A 16,662-nucleotide genomic window follows, 5' to 3' on the forward strand; every position below is an offset into this window, starting at 1 on the left:
TTTAAAAAATTACATGTACTTGTAACATCTTAAGGACTTTGAAACTGCTAATTGTTTTAAAAATAACTTGCTATGTGATTACAAGTTCAAGTTTGGCTTTTTGCACAATTTTAATTGTATTTTGGACTGTGCTCAGAAGTCCCAAGAGAGTATATCAGATTTTTGTTGGAATCTTTCTGTTCAATGGCTTCAGACGAGTGGTGCAGCAACCAAGGCATCATTCCAGGGTTGTTTATCCCCCCTTTCCTTTATGATCCTCCTGGATATCTGCTCAGTGTCATCTTTGAGGCAGGATCTTAAAAAGTGGGATTATGTCCAATGTTTTAAGGAAAATGAAAAATAAATTGAGTAGTATCAGTAGACCAGACATTCTGAATAAAGGTAAAGGTTATAAATTTTTCACACTAATGTAGATTCATTTCGTCACGTATCATTAATGTAAATTTTCACCTTCAAAGTACCCAGGCAACAATACTGTCAACATTAAGTGTAATAAATGCTGAGGGCATTTTCCCGCCTCTCTACAAAACCACAGCACACTTTTCCTTCCTCCTTCATATTATGCAGGTCTAATTTGCACAGGATTCAGGAGCATTTCACTAGTTCATTTAAATAGGTTGCTTGTTCCTAATGAGCTCATCACACAAGAGCACTTAAGAGCTTCCCTCTCCTTAGCGAGATGATGTGTGATCCTGACGTATAGGGTGAGAAAAAAAGGGGTCATTCACTTGGGGCTGATGGCCTGAGAAGCTGAATAATAAATGGGTAGAAGTAGTATTGTTTATATTGGCAAGTACTTAATATCTACTGAAGTTTGTCTTTGGTTTACACCCCTTGAACCTGAGCAATACAGACCCTGGATATGTTTGAGAGGTGTGGCTTCGGCCTCCCTTTGGCACATTTTATCTACCCATGCTGTACCCTTTCCCTACTAATCTCTGCTGAAGCTGTTTATTTTAATTAATTAATTAATCACTGCATCCAGACTTCGTTGTGGCATGTGGGCTTCTCTAGTTGTGGTGCGTGGGCTTCTCTAGTTGTGGTGCATGGGCTTCTCTAGTTGTGGTGCACGGGCTCCAGAACACGTGGGCTCTGTAGTTTGCGGCATGCAGGCTCAGTAGATTTGGTGCGCGGGCTTAGTTACCCCGCAGCATGTGAGACCCTAGTCCCCTGACCAGGGATCAAACCCAAGTCCCATGCATTGGAAGATGGATTCTTAACCACTGGACCACCAGGGAAGTCCCTGAAGCTGTTTATTTTTCAGGAAGCTCTCATCTCTTGAGAATATGAGGAAGAGAGCTGTTATGGGTTGAATTGTCTCCTCTCAGAATATGTTGAAGTTCTAACTCCCCAATACCTCAATATGACCTTATTTGGAAATAGAGTCCTTGCAGATGTAATTAAGTTGAGGTCATACTGAAGAAAGGTGGGACCCTAACCCAGTATGACTGCTATCTTTACAAAAAGGGGAAATTTGGACATACACAGGGAGAGTAGCATGTGAAGATGAGTGTCGTAAACCAAGGAACTCCCAGAAACTCGGAGAGAGCCCTGGAACAGATCCTTCCCTAGTGCCTTCTGAGGGAGCATGGCTCTGATCACACCTTGATCTTGGACTTCTGCCTCTAGAACTGTAAGACAGTAAGTTCTTGTTGTGTAAGCCACAGGGTATGTGGTATTGATATATTGTCACAGCAGCCCTGGTAAACTAATATGGGAGCTGCTAATGGAGGAATGGCAGAGTGTTAATTTCACAGGTTTAGCTCTGTGTTAGGCCAAACCATCCCCTGTAGCTTCTGAAATGTACATGGGATCATGTCACTGCCCAGCTTAAAACCCTCCAGTGGCTCTCACCTCCCTCATTACCAGGCCTACAAGACCTACCCAATCTGCCCCAAGAAGCTCTCTGACATAAGCGCCTGTTACTCTCTCCTTGCTCACTCTCTCCAACCCCACCGCCCCCTACGGTTCTATACAGACTCTAAGCACTCAGGAATTTACACAGTTTTCCTCTCACTTAAATTTGGTTTTTGTTCAAAAATAATTTCCTCGACCACCCTATGAAAAAATAACACTCTTATTTTGCTTTTTCCCCCTTCAATAACACCTATCAGTACCTAACTTGATGTATCTCTTTATTACTTGTCACCATCTGCATGCATGTAAGCTCCTCAAGTGTAGGAATTGTCAGGTTTGTTGTTGGGTCCTCCAAACCTTTGAATGGTGGAGTACATCAAAGGATCTCAATGTATCTTTCTTGAATGAATGAATGATTTGCCAGATATTTGGATTTTGTAATTTTAAAATTTCAACAGCTGTACTTCCAAGGCATGACTGGTTGCTGCTTTCACTTTTCTGTTTCTGTGAGATTGATTCCACTTCCTATGTGTCTGAAAATTCTCCTTTCTCATTCTCTCCCAACACTTTGAGCCTCAGGAAGGGCATTTTCGAAATGAGAAAAGACAGAAAATTAGCTCCTCTGAGAAGTCATTCCTCTCTTATTCTTTCCTGTATCCTCTGCAGAGCCTTGCACACAGTAAATATTGATTTAAGGAATCAACAGGAAGTTGTTTTTTTTTTTTTTTAACAAAGAACTAAATTTTAATCAACTAAATTTCTCCAAAGTAACCCACGCTTTCCAGGTGAACCTCATCCTTGGCTTAAATGATCTTTCAATTTACCCATCCGTGGGAAGCATCTGTTGCCGTGGCTCCCAATGATCCCTTGGTCTTGGTATTCACGCCTTGGGTAATCCCCTCCCCTTGAGTGTAAGCTGGTTTAGTAGCTCACTTCTAAGGAATAGAATAGAGCAGAGTGGTGGGCTGTCACTTCTGAGGTTAAGTTATAAAGAGGCTAGCTTTCACCTTGAGTATGCTTGCTCTCTCCCTCTTGGATGGCGTGGTGTGGGGAGAGGCCAGCTGCCATGTTGTGGTAGCCACGCAGGGAGGCCCCCATGACCTAGCTTGGAAGCTGATTATTCCCCACTTGAGCCACGAGATGACTGCAGCGCTGACTGACTTGATTGAGGGCTCATGGGAGACCCTGAACCAGAAACCCCCACTAATCTATTCCCCGATTCCTGACCTACAGAAACTGTGGGATAATAGACGTCTGTTGTCCTCAGCTGGAAGGGCTGGACTAATTTGTTATGTGAGAGTAGATAACTAATAAATCATGTTTAATGTGTGCTCATCACTTCTAAAGCACTACTGATGTAAAAAGTTACCTTAAGATGTTTCTTCCAAAGGCTAATATACATACAAGAGGGTTTTTTTCCCCATGTCTGAGTTTAGTTTGTAACATGTATTTTTGTATGTTAAATGGCCAAAATGCAAATCTACAAGCTCTGTTTATACATGTTATCCCACTTAATCCTCATGAAAACCGTCTGAGATAAGGTGCTATCATCACCCCATCTTAACTTAGAGAAACTGAGGAACAAGCAGTGTAAGCAGCTTGCCCAAGGCCATCCAGCTAGTAAGTGGTGGAGCCTAAGAGTCCAGTTCTAAGGCTGATGCCTTGACCACTAATCTATGCTGCTGCTTAGACGAAAAATTCGATTGTAATATTAAAACAGGCCAAACTGCCTCAAAAACTAGCTCTAGCTCTAGTGTAGAAGAGTTACTCTCCAGGACTAGAGTTTTCATGATTTAAAGATGGGACGTTACCAACCTTTGAATTCTTAGAAAAACTACATGAGGTGAGATTTAAAAAATATATCCAAATGGGAAGAGACAAAACCTAAATTATCATTGGAAAAAAACCAGAAACATTTCCCTCTCTGAGGCAGAGTCATTCAAATCACCAGAAAATCCAAAAGCATTCGCTGATCAGACTTTGAGTCATTATTAGATTTACTGGCACACTTCAAACTCCTCAGTACGTGCTGACAGCAGGAGGCACGAAGATTTTTGACCCAGCTGCACTGCCACCTGACCTAGGACCTCAGCAAATGCACACAGTGTAGACAGCAGCTCCCCAGAACGACTCTCTGAAGAAAGGCCTGAGGAATTCTGAAATGTTGGAAGCTCCTGTGCATTGTCGTATCACAGAGGAGGGTTTTGCCCTACCTGCCTTTCAGGGTTGTGCGCTCCAAATTCAGCGAGATGAAATATGTGAAAAGGCTCCGTGGGCTGTAGCTCTCAGATGAAGGGAAACTTATTTTTATTTTTTACCATTGGTAGAAGGAAAAGGTGACTAAATGAGATCATTTGTATTGTGCCTTCTGTGGGCAGAGAGCAGTACAACTGAAATGTACTGCTGTGGTGGCAGGGCTGGTGTGCTGTCCAGAGCACATGTGCCCAAGCAGTTAATTCAGAAAGAGAGAGAGGTGGCTGGTGTCATGACCCCGGCCAAGAACTGGCCAGTCTCCGGTGTGACCACGAGCAGCTGTGGTTTCAGGGGTTCGATTGTAACCATCCACACAGAACTCAACTGCTAGAGTCAAAGCCAAAGCACATTTAGCTGTGCAGCCATAGAATCTAGAGCTAGTGCCCACAGGTCCCCACATAGGAGTGCTGGGGACTCGTTCACTGTACAAACATCCCCTGACTTCTGGCATGTGCTCGTGGACAGGTGCTAAGCGTACCAGTGTGAGTACAGCAGACCCTCGGAGCTGCCCCTGTGCCACTAACAGCCATGAAATGATTGTGCAAAGAATTGTGAGTACAACTGGACAGATAACTTTCACAGTTAGCATATCTTAAAACCTCTACATTTCGATGAAGTCTTTGAATTTCTTTGTGTTTCCTCCATGGTTCAGAATAATTTCACAAAACCACTGGAGTTAGGATGGAATAACAGTTTTCAACCAGTTAACCGCTTCATTCTCCAAAGACACAGGGGCTCTGTGTGCTTTGCCCAGGGTCACTCGGCTGGTGAGGGGCGATGGCTGTGCCTGCAGAGGGCAGGTCGGCCATTCTGGAGTTCACTTTCCCCCTCAGGACTCAACACGGACGCCAGTGTCCATTAGTGGACAGGGCATGGCGTGACTTGTGTTCATTCTGTTTCTGCTCTGAGGTCTCTCGATATCTGGGTCACTGTGATTGTATTGTGCCTAGAAATTTTAGAACCTTCTAACAGGGGCAGTCTAGAGTGCTTCAGGAGGAGTTGTTTGCTCTTCTGTCACTATGTCCCTGAATCCTAAATGATGGCACCTAACTAGAGAAAGGATTCCTTTTTGACCTATTTTTCAGGACTTGTTCATTACTTACAATAAGGTAGCTTCCAAAGTCTGCCAGATGTGAGTGCATAACATTTCTAATCAGAGTCCAACCAATCCCAGAAAACTAGTTTCAGTGAAAAATGAGGTGACTAATGGACTAAGTTTAAATGATTATGAGCTGGGTGAAAAATCCCATTTTTCTAGTCAGAATAGTGTGGAGCTGTTAAATTCACCTTCTGGGATTGTTTGTGGGTTTGAATATTAATCTTCCTGAACACACACCTTTTTATTCCATCTGTAATTTGAATGCTTAAAATGTAATCATGTGCAAGAAACAAAGCATGAGCTCTAGTACAAAATAAAAACTGCCAGTCCATAATTTGGTTCCAAAGTATTTTACAATTCTTCAGGGGAAGGGGACCAACATTTCTCGAGTACCTACCATGTGCCAGGCTCTTTACTGGCATCTTTTTTCATATGTTATGGTTTATTCTTCATAACAGCTCTCTCAGACACTTATGATTACCCATTTATTACAGAAGATGAAATTGGTACTCAGAAAGTCACTGATGGGGCTGGGGTTTGAACCCAGGTGTGACTGCTAAAACTTCCACTTTCTATAATACCAAACGATTTAACTTCCTTCCTGGAGACACTGTCTAATTGAGAATCTATAGTTTTGCCCCTTAATCCAGTAAGTGAGCCTGCATTATACTGAAGGAATTCAAAGATTAATATAGCAACTACCCAAATTTTGCCAGCAAATCCATCTGACAATGGTAGCCATGATGATGATAAAAATGGCTCAATGTAAGCAAGGCACCATTCCACTTTATATCGTACGTATGGTCTCATTTGAGTCTCAAAACCATCCTGTGAAGTACCTGCTGTTATTATACTGATTGGCTGAGGCCCTGTGTGGCAAGGATGGGATGTGAGCCCAGATACGCAGTCTGAGGTCTGGGGATATGCTTTCATCACTCTTCTGTACAGCTGTCAAATTAAACAGAACAAAGCAAGGCACCTAAAGACTAATTATCAACATATTTTACTTCAATTACTTGATGGAAGACAAAATATTTGAGTGTTTTATAAAAGGTATTCCCATGTTAACTAATAAATCGAGGGAGTTCTTATCATGATTGGCAGTGGTGGTGAGAGTGGTGATAATAAGATACAAGGTCTAAAGTCACATAAATGTTAACATGTCGAAGAGAATTCCAAAGGAATCAGCCCTTCAAGTAAAGGGAGTAAGAGTTGGGATAACCCACTGTACTATAATGAAATAGGGGAGATTTTATATTTCTGAGCATAGTGGTACTGGTGACATCAACCAGAAGCTACTACCGTGGAACTGACTTTTCCCGCTCTGTAGAAGGAACGGGCTTCCACCCTCTCCTGAGCCAGCCGGTCTCCACCACTGTGGACAACCCGCAGGCCTGCTCTGCCAAGGGAGACTTGCCTCTGTGTCTCTCTGGCTTAGCAGTTCATCATTTTCTGTGGAAAAGTTGAATCAAAATAGAAAAAAAAGCTCAATCTCCTCTGACACCTCTCTGTCTAGGCAATATCTGTTTGAGGCTTTCTTTTAACAGGCAGGAATAGGAATAGGAGAACATTTCTGAATTCTGTGTTCATCTTCAGTCGTTATGATATCTTGTATCATAGCTTCTCAGCTGTGCAATCTTAGAAACATCCCTAATCTTCCTCTTGACCCTAACCTAAGTGTCACGGTACAGGCTCTGGAGCCAGACTGGCCAACTTGGAACTCCATCTCCGACGCTTGTCAGCTCTGAGAGCTGAGTCAAGCTACAGCATTTTTTTTTTTTTTTTTTGCGGTACGCGGGCCTCTCCCTGCTGTGGCCTCTCCCGTTGCTGAGCACAGGCTCCGGACACGCAGGCTCAGCGGCCATGGCTCACGGGCCCAGCTGCTCCGCGGCATGTGGGATCTTCCCGGACCGGGGCATGAACCCATGTCCCCTGCATCGTTAGGCGGACTCCCAACCACTGTGCCACCAGGGAAGCCATGCTACAGCCTTTTGAAATGCCTGTTTCTTCATCTGAAAAGTGGAGATAATATGGGATTATACCTCCTGGGGTTACTGCAAGTTAGAGCACATAAAGCATTTAGAACAGTGTGTGGCACATGGGAAGCATGTCAACAATATATTATTTGCAACTACTGAGTATGTCTTACAGACCACTGTTCATAACTGTTCAGGCAGCAATCCTGAGCTAAACCAAATCAAAGATAGGGCTTCTATTCCCATGTCTCTGAGGAGGTTGGCACATGTTGAATTACGTATGGAATTGTTCTATGGAAAGACTTCAACTCTCAATTGATATAATGCAAGTAGTAACTATTTATTATATTGACATATTTACAAAATATTACAAAGTGAAATACCACTCTAATTCACCATATTACACAGGGCTGCATACAGGCAAGACAAAGTATGGAGAAACATTTACTTCTGTCTTTGGTATTAGAAATCTACACAAACTCGCAGCATTTAAAGTTTCCAATATGAAGTATTAAACATAGACAAAGATGTAATTGGCAACGTCATGAAAAGGGACTCTAATATCCTCTGCTGGGAAACCCCCAGGTCCATGAAATTCAACAAGAAAGAGAGGGAGTCTATTGGCTAAAACAACAATAAAAGAAACAGCACAAGCTACGATACTGTACACAGGAGTGTTTATGAAGCTGCCCTCTCCATAACATTTGGCAGACAGTAACAGACAAAACATTCCCCAGACACAGTGTTGCAGATAAGACTTTATGGGAAAGAATCCACTCCAAGATACACCTTGAGGGTATAACTTTACTGTACAGAACATCTTATAAAACTCAATTTCATGATCATTTACACATATACAAAAACTTAACTGGTTTTTGCAAATAATAACTTTTCTAAAACACAATCACAGTTTACATAATTCTGAGGTAAAGGTCCTGAATCTATTCTGTTTAAGAAGTCCTAGCCCACGAGGGTCTCTAAAGGGAGATGTGTCCAATGAACATCAAGTTCTGGCCCTCAAGTGGGTTGGGGAGAAGGCCAGCCACGCCCACCTCATTTTAGAGATGGTCCAAAATTTCAGAACTATATGTTCCTACTTTGGCTCTATTAAGTTAATGCTTTTAATGTTTTCTGCAAACACTCTCCGAGTCTTGTCAGAACATGACTTCTGCTATGGAGAAAATATTTCATCAGGAAAGGGCCAAGTTAGTGTCTTAACTTGACTGTCTTGACTGGGCACTCTGTACATCCCAGGAAAAATGTACTTAGACTCCTCCCATAAAGGGTGAAGACTTGGTCAAATAAGTGCACTGCAAACTGATCTTCCCACTGGTTAGTACACACCCAGAAATGGCCTCAGATGGGAAGAGCCTTAGTGAGAGCTGGGATCCCACAGTGAATAAGACCAGAAAAGTCTAGTGACCCTCCTTCTGTCCCTGAAATGCATAAAGGACCTTACTGTGCTTTCCTTCAAAAACCCTCGACAAGGTTGTTTGTGCTACTGTAAATCCTCCAGGAAAATGTGGGAATCAGCAATATATCGCAGGTCTTTTTTCTGCGGGGGGTTGTGGGGGGGAGGTGTCGGGAGAAAACAGCATATGTTAATAGACGTTGCTTCTCTAAAATGACTTACTATAAATCGTAGCCCTTGGTCTGTTTCTGTAAACAATGCCACCTTAATTCAGGTTATTTGTAACTACCTAAAACATACCCAATCAAGATTCTCATAAGTGAAGTACTACTTTTCCAAAATAACCCTGTGAAGTACTACATTTCCATAATAACCCTTCACAACGCATGAAGGTTGTGAAGATTTAATATGAAGATACTCTTTTATGTACTCTTCTGTATGTCTTCTTTTTATGAAAAAGTTTGCAAATCTCATCAGGACACCAAATGAATAATAGAACCCCCCCTCCCATATAATATCACTTATGAAGCAAACCTGAGCATTTGTCTCTTATATTTTAACATGAGTAGCATCAGGGGGTAAAAGTGTTTGCCAGGCAATGAGTCACCCTGTGAAGCAATTTAAGACAAGTAATGCTGGATCTTTCCAATAAGCTGCCCCAGTGGCAGAACTCCCATTTTTCTTCATGCTGGGAAAGGCGAAATTAAACTGCTTCTCTGTACCATCAAAAATTCTGGTGAATGGCACGTGAGAAGAAAGTAAATATGTGTTAAGCATTTACTAATGGCTGGCTGGCATTCATGGCGTCTGACTGGACGAAGGAAAAAGAAACATGAACCAATGTGTTTGCAGGGCTCTTTGGGGGAAGAAAAGCTTTTGGCTTTGTCCTGGTCCCTGACGATGACAGTACCAGCATCTTTAGAAACCCCAGCATTAAGACTTAGGAGGGGAAAAAGAGGGAGGATGTTGAATAGCCAGAAAGGCAGCTTTTTAAACACTTCAGTGAATTCATAATGCTGTGCAGGCTTCTATTTATCCCTTCTCTGAAATTCCTGGTGCGGGGTGCAATGCTGGATTGGAATTTATTCATCCTCTTCCACATACGTGGATGGAAACCAGCCCACCTAAAAAGGAAAAGCAACCAACACAGCAATGTGACTCTGCATCCGGCACTTCAAAGGACTCTACAGAGCATTTCATTTTCATAACACCCCGAATTAATCTGGCGTTTTATGCCCACTGCAGGTGAAGAGGATCGGTTTAAACTGCTCCTAAAAGCCCAATAGAGTGAGTGACAGAAAGGGTGGAATACAATACGCTTAAACAGTGTTCTAATCTGCTAGCACACAAATATGTAAACTAAGGGGCTCTACTAGTTAATGCTTCCTATTTCTGCTGTAGAACAAGATATAAAGACAGAGGTCCTATGCCCCACTCTTTCCAATTTAGATCATCAGCTCTTATAGATATTTTGTACTCCACATAAAGTTTATGCTGTAGACTTAAAAAGAGGCTTAGAGACTCAAAAGAACTGATATGCTCAACCCTTTTCCCAACAGGAAGCCATCAAACTTGCCCCAGTAAACTTTATTGATGCCGCTATCATATTCACTCAATACATTTTTCTTGAGTGCCTAGTTTCAGGAAGGAACACCACCGTGCAGAGCCAGGGCTCTGGGGGGTGAAGCCTGCCACACAGTGTAGGGTTCCCCCCTCCACAATGGGCGCCAGCGGCTGCCCAGCCCCCTTCATTCATGTGGCGAGCACATTGAGAGGGACAGCTCACCCTGCCATTTACTTCTCCTCTCCACCAGCCATTCGCACTCATCTTCGTGTAAATCTTCACCACATCTCCTTTCAACAAGGACAATTCTCGCATATCTCTTGCACAGAAGTCATACCGAGCGATGGCGATGCCCAGCACCTTTGGACTTAACACTGTAAAGAAATGATGGGGCATCAGAGTTGATGTGCAGTTGACCAACCGTAAGCGCCTAATCAGATGGATGTTACAGATGCTGTCAAAATGCACAGCCGTGATTTCGTTACAGACTAGTGATGATGGCAGAGGGGCTTGAAAGCAGCAGAAGAACTGCTGTTTCAATTCGGTCAGGTGTAGTCAAGTTCATTTCGCAAAGTTTTAAAGACTGTTGTTCTGTTTTCACATTCTTCATAGGAACTTCAAAACAGGGACTAGTTTTTGTAGTTTAAAAAAAAAAGGCTAATATCTAAGTTACTACCTAAGGAGATAGAATCTCAAATAACTAGCATAAATTTCCTATTGATGGCATAGTAATCCATTTTTAACTCGAACCTCTATGGTAAAAGCTTCACATTTTTATCTTGTAAACTTTTCAACTTAAGACTCAAAGCGACCAACTTTTGCTCTGAAAGTCTCTTGTTAAAACCATGTCATCACTTCTATCCTCTCCCCTCCCCCCGAACAGCCTTTTTCTTTTAAGTTAAAACTATTTAGGGACAGTTACTCTTTTATATATAATTGTACTTGTGAAGAAGCTTAAATCATGTTTCACAGAAAAAAACAGATAAACACCATCCATTTATCTTGTTTCAAACACATACTGCCTTATAGAGTACCTTTACTGAAATACTTAATCAAATAGAAGATTCAGGGCATCTGCCTCCTATATTCAGTTTTTTTTTAAATGGTAGGAGAGGAGCTAACTTCCTCCCTGCCCTCACCTGCCTGTCCTGAAAGGAAAATTCTGTTCAAGCTGTACATTTGTTTGCCTCGTGTTTCATAACATATTTTATATCAACATCTCTACCTGCTGCTCCTTGGGGTTATAAAGTGTTTTCAATTGTATGTTCAGTGATTCTGAGAATCACTCACCTGAGATTGCTGGGACTTTATAAACCTTAAACGGTAGAGAAACTGAAGTATAAGAAAAAAAAAAACCACGGGAAATGCCACACATCCATATTTTTAACAGTTCCCAGTGCCTAGGCAGCTGCAGTTATGACCTGTCACCCTGGAAGAGCCTGCCCACTTGGAAACCAGGAACTTTGGCCTATTTTTCAGGGCTCTGCAATGACTGAAATTTTTTATAGTCTCCAGGTGTCCGTCATAAGATAAACGAATAGCAATGCTGTAGATTTCAGAACTGTAAAGGGAGCAAAAATAGGTCATTTTATTTTACTGTTCAGATACAAACCACTTTAATAGTTTTCTTACTGAAAAGCATCCCATTACTGGGGCACTACTCTTAGAGTCGTGCTCATAAAAACACCCCAGTGATGGAAAAACCCATCCTCAACTTAACTGTGTGACCTTGTACAGGTCTCTTAACCCTTCTGGGCCATATTCTCCTCACCTATAAAATGAAAGGTCTATACTAGATGACTTGTAAGGGCCTTCTGGTACTAAATTTTATTATTCCATTGGGGCTTACAGGTTAATTTTTAAAAATCTGTAAGAAAACATACTTTATCCAGCCATCATGTACTCCCTTATGTGTCACATAAACAGCCCTTACATTCTCTGGCTAATGACAGAAATCAAGACCAGAATGCCCTGCACAGACCGATGGGCACAGTCATCCTTTAAAGCAATTTGGACCGAATTGTACTCTTATGTTTGGAGATCAAGTTGGGATTTTGGTCCTATTTATTTTCTTAACGGAACTACATGAACACTGACTTTTCTCAACTAAAATTTCTGATCCTCAGGAAAACTAGTTTTATGGAGTGCTTCATTCCCCCTTTATACCTTCAGCCCTCAACTCTTTCCAGCTGATGAAAGAGAAAATGTCTTACTGAAATACATAACATGAGCACACACACAAAACCAGAGGAGTGGTATGTCAAGACAAACGATGACTTGGTGACAGAGAAAAGGAAAGTGCATGGTGGGAATGTGACTCGAGGGGCTGTTTGTGAGGAGATGTATCTACATGAGAAGCCATACACAGAAGTCAAAATATTTTACTTGCAAACAAAAGCAAGTTGAAAAGACATATAGAAGCAGTAAAGCAGTACCTGACCAGAAGGGAGTGGAAGAAAGGGGGACAAAGCTGTAGTCTGGAGGAGTTACAAAAGAAAACCCACAGAACAAAGAAGGGGCTTAGAGAGGGAAAGAAAAAGAGAGAAGTAAAGACCGTTTAGGTGTTGGCAAAACATATTTCGACACGGCTATTTCGTTGTCTATAACCTTAAGAAAATTGTCCTATCAAAGTTGAAATATCAAGCTTTGCTTTCACCCACTTGTCTCCTATCACCGTTTCTGAATGAAGAACAAGCCAGGTTATTACATTTTGAATGACATTAGTTCTGCAATTCAGAGCGATCTATCCCTTTATAGGTGAACACGGCATACCCACTCTATCCAAGGACGGCCTTCTCCTCTGGATGTGGTGCACAATTCCCACTTTGTCACATCAGTGGAGAGGGGGATCCTGTAAATTCTTAACGTAAAATATGCTTCACATCAAAACTGATACAAGAAGTAAGAGCCTATAGGGTGGTGTCAATGAAACATGCAGAGCCCATTGAAAATTCAAGAAAATCACTCAGACGATTTGCTAGGAACCACACTCACCCTCCAAACAAGCATGCACATGCTAGGTTACTTCCAAAAATAAAATGTAAGCCACTTTGAATTATATCTGGAAAAGAAAGTAAATCCATCCCCAACTTGTAGGAATGTACAGGAAATTTCCCTGCATTTGGATACTCAAAAACTTCTCACTTTTTAATAATCAGAGCTAAAATTATCAAATGGTTTGGAAGTGTTAGATGCCATGCTCAATGTTTTACATTCATTTAATTATCACAACAACTCAAAGAGGAAGGTACCCATGCTATATCTTCTTCAGATTTGAGAACAACCTAGATTCAAACCTAGGCAGTGTGACTCCAGAGCCCAGGCTCTTCACTGCTACCCTGCTCTGCATCTACCCCTCTGCTTCAGGTACCACCTTAGGCAGTTTTAAAACTCTCCCTGCTGATACCATGGTGTCATTGCAATGGAAAAGGAAGGTGTGGTTGTAAACTTTCTCCCAATATTCTTTCTTCCCTTAATCCATGCAATGGGTTATTTCGTTGGGCTATGTTTGCCCAGAAGGGATACTAAGTTCTTGCTACTGGGATATATACAGAAGTATCATAAGGCAACTCCTGGTACCTTTCCTGGGAAGGCAGCTGGCACACACCTTCACCCTTCTCTTTGATTCTTTATTCTATGCTGCTGTCTGGAATGTGAAAGCTACCATTGTGATTCTTGAGAAGGCAGACCTCACTTTAAGGATGAGCTTCAAGGAACCTGGGTTACTGAAAATTTTATGGCAGAGATACTCCTGTCAAGAAGGGGGGCCCTAGAGATACTAAGAACATCAGTAGCTCATTAACGGGATACTTAGATTCCAACCAAATAAGCTGGGGAAAGGAATTGGAAGGAAGGGTTCAGATGTTCTTTGGTTCACATATACATTGGTGCATTCAATGATACGTTTCTCATAAATGGCTTTGCATACTTACTTTTAACCTACCCTGAAGTATATCCTTGTTAATAATCAAGGTTCTTTTCTAATCCATTGCATGTTCCAAGTTACACTTTTTTATTTAAAAATGGGAAGCAGTACATGCTATTACAACTAATTTTACAATCTGCGCAATTCACTTATTGCCATGCAACGTAACTGGTTTGTTTTGTTTTCCTCGGGATCATATTATACCCACTGTTAGAGAGAGGAGAGGATGTCATCTTTAATTTAATGAGGAAAATGGCACCCTAACTCTACTTTTGGCAGAAAATCTAGTGCCAAGATTCCTATCCCACGTTTGTGAGAACTTAAATTAGAACTCCTCATTCTCCCCATTACTTCTTTGTAATGAGGGGAATTTTCTCCTCAAACTGCTTTCTAAGTGTCCATCCTTGATTCTCTCTCTGGGACTATTTATCCATGGAGTAATAAGAGCAGACAGTATTTCCCCAAAATTTCTAAAGAAGGTAATTCAAGAGTTTGAAGTATAACAAAAGATAAGTTAACTCTAGAAGGAAGAAATAAGAAATCAATGAAAACACAATTAAATGCTATTTAAATCTCAAAAATAGGTTATCTAATCTATCTACCTTTCTCTCATCTTAAAATATCTAACATTCCTGAATATGGATAATGCCTCACCAAAGGACTTGAATCTGTTTCAAATACATAACATCGGTGTGCTACCCCTCTCTCCTAACCCTAAAAGCCCTGCAAACATTTGCATTCATGTCAAGTACGTATAGTTTGAACCGTCTTAAATCTTATCTAAACATTATCATCTTTACTAAATGGTAGCTCTTCCCACCGTGGTTAGGCCTTTGCTCCTCTGCTGGCTTCACTCTAATTTTTTCCCCAGTGAATGGAACAGATTCTTGGATATGCCTTGGGGCTCCTCCCCTGAATTCCAGTCTGTGATTTCACACATGTTTATCACCCTGCCATGAGGTACAGTCATGATCTTTGATTTAACTTGTCTGAAACCAAACTCATCATCTTCCTCCCTGTAACCTAGCTCAACCTCCCACAGTTGTGTTATTTTTCCAACTACTCCCACGTTCTCTTTGCAAACCATCTTTGCAAGGTCAGTATACCTCTTTAGCTCTTTCTGTTCACTCTCCTCTTCCTCTGAGATACAAAGTTGTTCCTTCACTAAATTCTCAGCTCCACCATCCCAACTCAGGGACTTAGGCCATTTCTAAACTAAGACAACTGCCTCCTAATTGGTCTTCTTACTTTCAGCTTTCTTTCCATTCTATTCTAAATACTGCCTCTCAGCTACTCACCATAAACAGACTCATCATTCCTTTTCCTAAATTATAAAATCCTAACTCTTGACTTCAATTCCATAGCAATTCATAGTCTGGCCATATCCTGCCTTTCTCACCAAATCTTCCATCATTTACCCACAGAAATTCTTTTCATCCCAGCTTCCTAACTGCCCCCCACCCCCAAAACACCATTCCCACCCTCATTCTGGGATGCTGCTCCTTCACCTTGCTTCTGTGAACCTTAACCTCCTTGTCTCCGAAGCTCAGCTCAAGCCCTTCCCTGACCAGTCCACGTAACACTCGTCCCCTTTTCTGGCCTCTGTGGCCATCTGTTAGGCACTTACATCGTGGCGCTCCCTGGCCCTGCTGTTTAATTACTGCATATGCTCCTGTGTTGTATCTCAATGAATCGTTGATTCTGGAGAGTAGGGACGGGCTCTTAACGCTGGTTCTGCATCCCCACAGGATCAGGCTCAGGGCTAAGCAACTGAAGCTGCTAAATGGATGAGTATCTCGGCAGGGTATTTAACTCTGCAAGCTTCTTATTTCTCCTCCTCCTGTTTATTGAGCTCATCTTTTGCTCACTTAACTAACTGCTCAAAGACTTCCAACAAAAGCCAGCACAACATAAAGGGAAGAACGTGAAATATGTTCAGGTTTTATTCCCCAGCATCCCTGAGAGCCATAATCTATCAATGATATTCCTACAATAACTATAATTTTTCTGAATGTCTCATGGCATTAACAATACTGTATACCTGAGGAACCTTCTCAGGAGAAATTGATTAACCTTTTGCTCCTGTCACCCAGTATGTAGCTCTCAGCCAAACACTTCAAGGTTTGGTAAGATGCTTTCTACTTTTCTACACATTGAAGCATGACTTATTGTTGTCACTCTTTCTATACATAAATTTTCAATGTGTTTGGGTCCTTAATTCTCGTAAGCTGGCAAAACAGCATTTGAATGTCTGGCACCTACGTAGACGAGTATAAAATAATGTGTTTCCCTAGGAAAGTATGAATTTAAATCTAGATGTAAGCAATGTCAGAATGAGGTATTTGATAAAAATATATTGCAGAATGGTTTAACCTGCAAAACATATTTCTGTCCATACTGAGAATACATCCACCTATTTCTACACGCATGTACAGATATATGTTTTCTTCATCATACTCCTCCAACTATACTAAGATGACGCTAATATAAGAATTATTGGTAGGTGCAGATCCTGGAATGGAATAGAAACAGCTGAGTAACAGTGACATTCAGATGGGAATGTTGAGGGATTATTAT

At 41.5% G+C, this 16,662-nt stretch overlaps 1 protein-coding gene across 2 annotated transcripts in view; it reads right to left on the reverse strand.

The window, feature by feature from the left end:
- Nucleotides 1-7,502: 7,502 nt before the first annotated feature.
- The window catches only part of VAV3 (vav guanine nucleotide exchange factor 3), a 412,985-nt gene continuing 403,825 nt past the window's right edge, over nt 7,503-16,662 (reverse strand). For both annotated transcript variants that reach the window (XM_067041064.1, XM_067041068.1), the window contains 2 exons: nt 10,383-10,534; nt 7,503-9,720 (listed from right to left, as the gene is read on the reverse strand). In XM_067041064.1, the coding sequence (XP_066897165.1) occupies nt 9,679-9,720; nt 10,383-10,534 (194 nt within the window). In that variant the 3' untranslated portion in view covers nt 7,503-9,678. The remainder of the gene's footprint in view (nt 9,721-10,382; nt 10,535-16,662) is intronic.

Source organism: Kogia breviceps, chromosome 1, assembly GCF_026419965.1.
Source record: "Kogia breviceps isolate mKogBre1 chromosome 1, mKogBre1 haplotype 1, whole genome shotgun sequence".
Taxonomy (NCBI): domain Eukaryota; kingdom Metazoa; phylum Chordata; class Mammalia; order Artiodactyla; family Physeteridae; genus Kogia; species Kogia breviceps.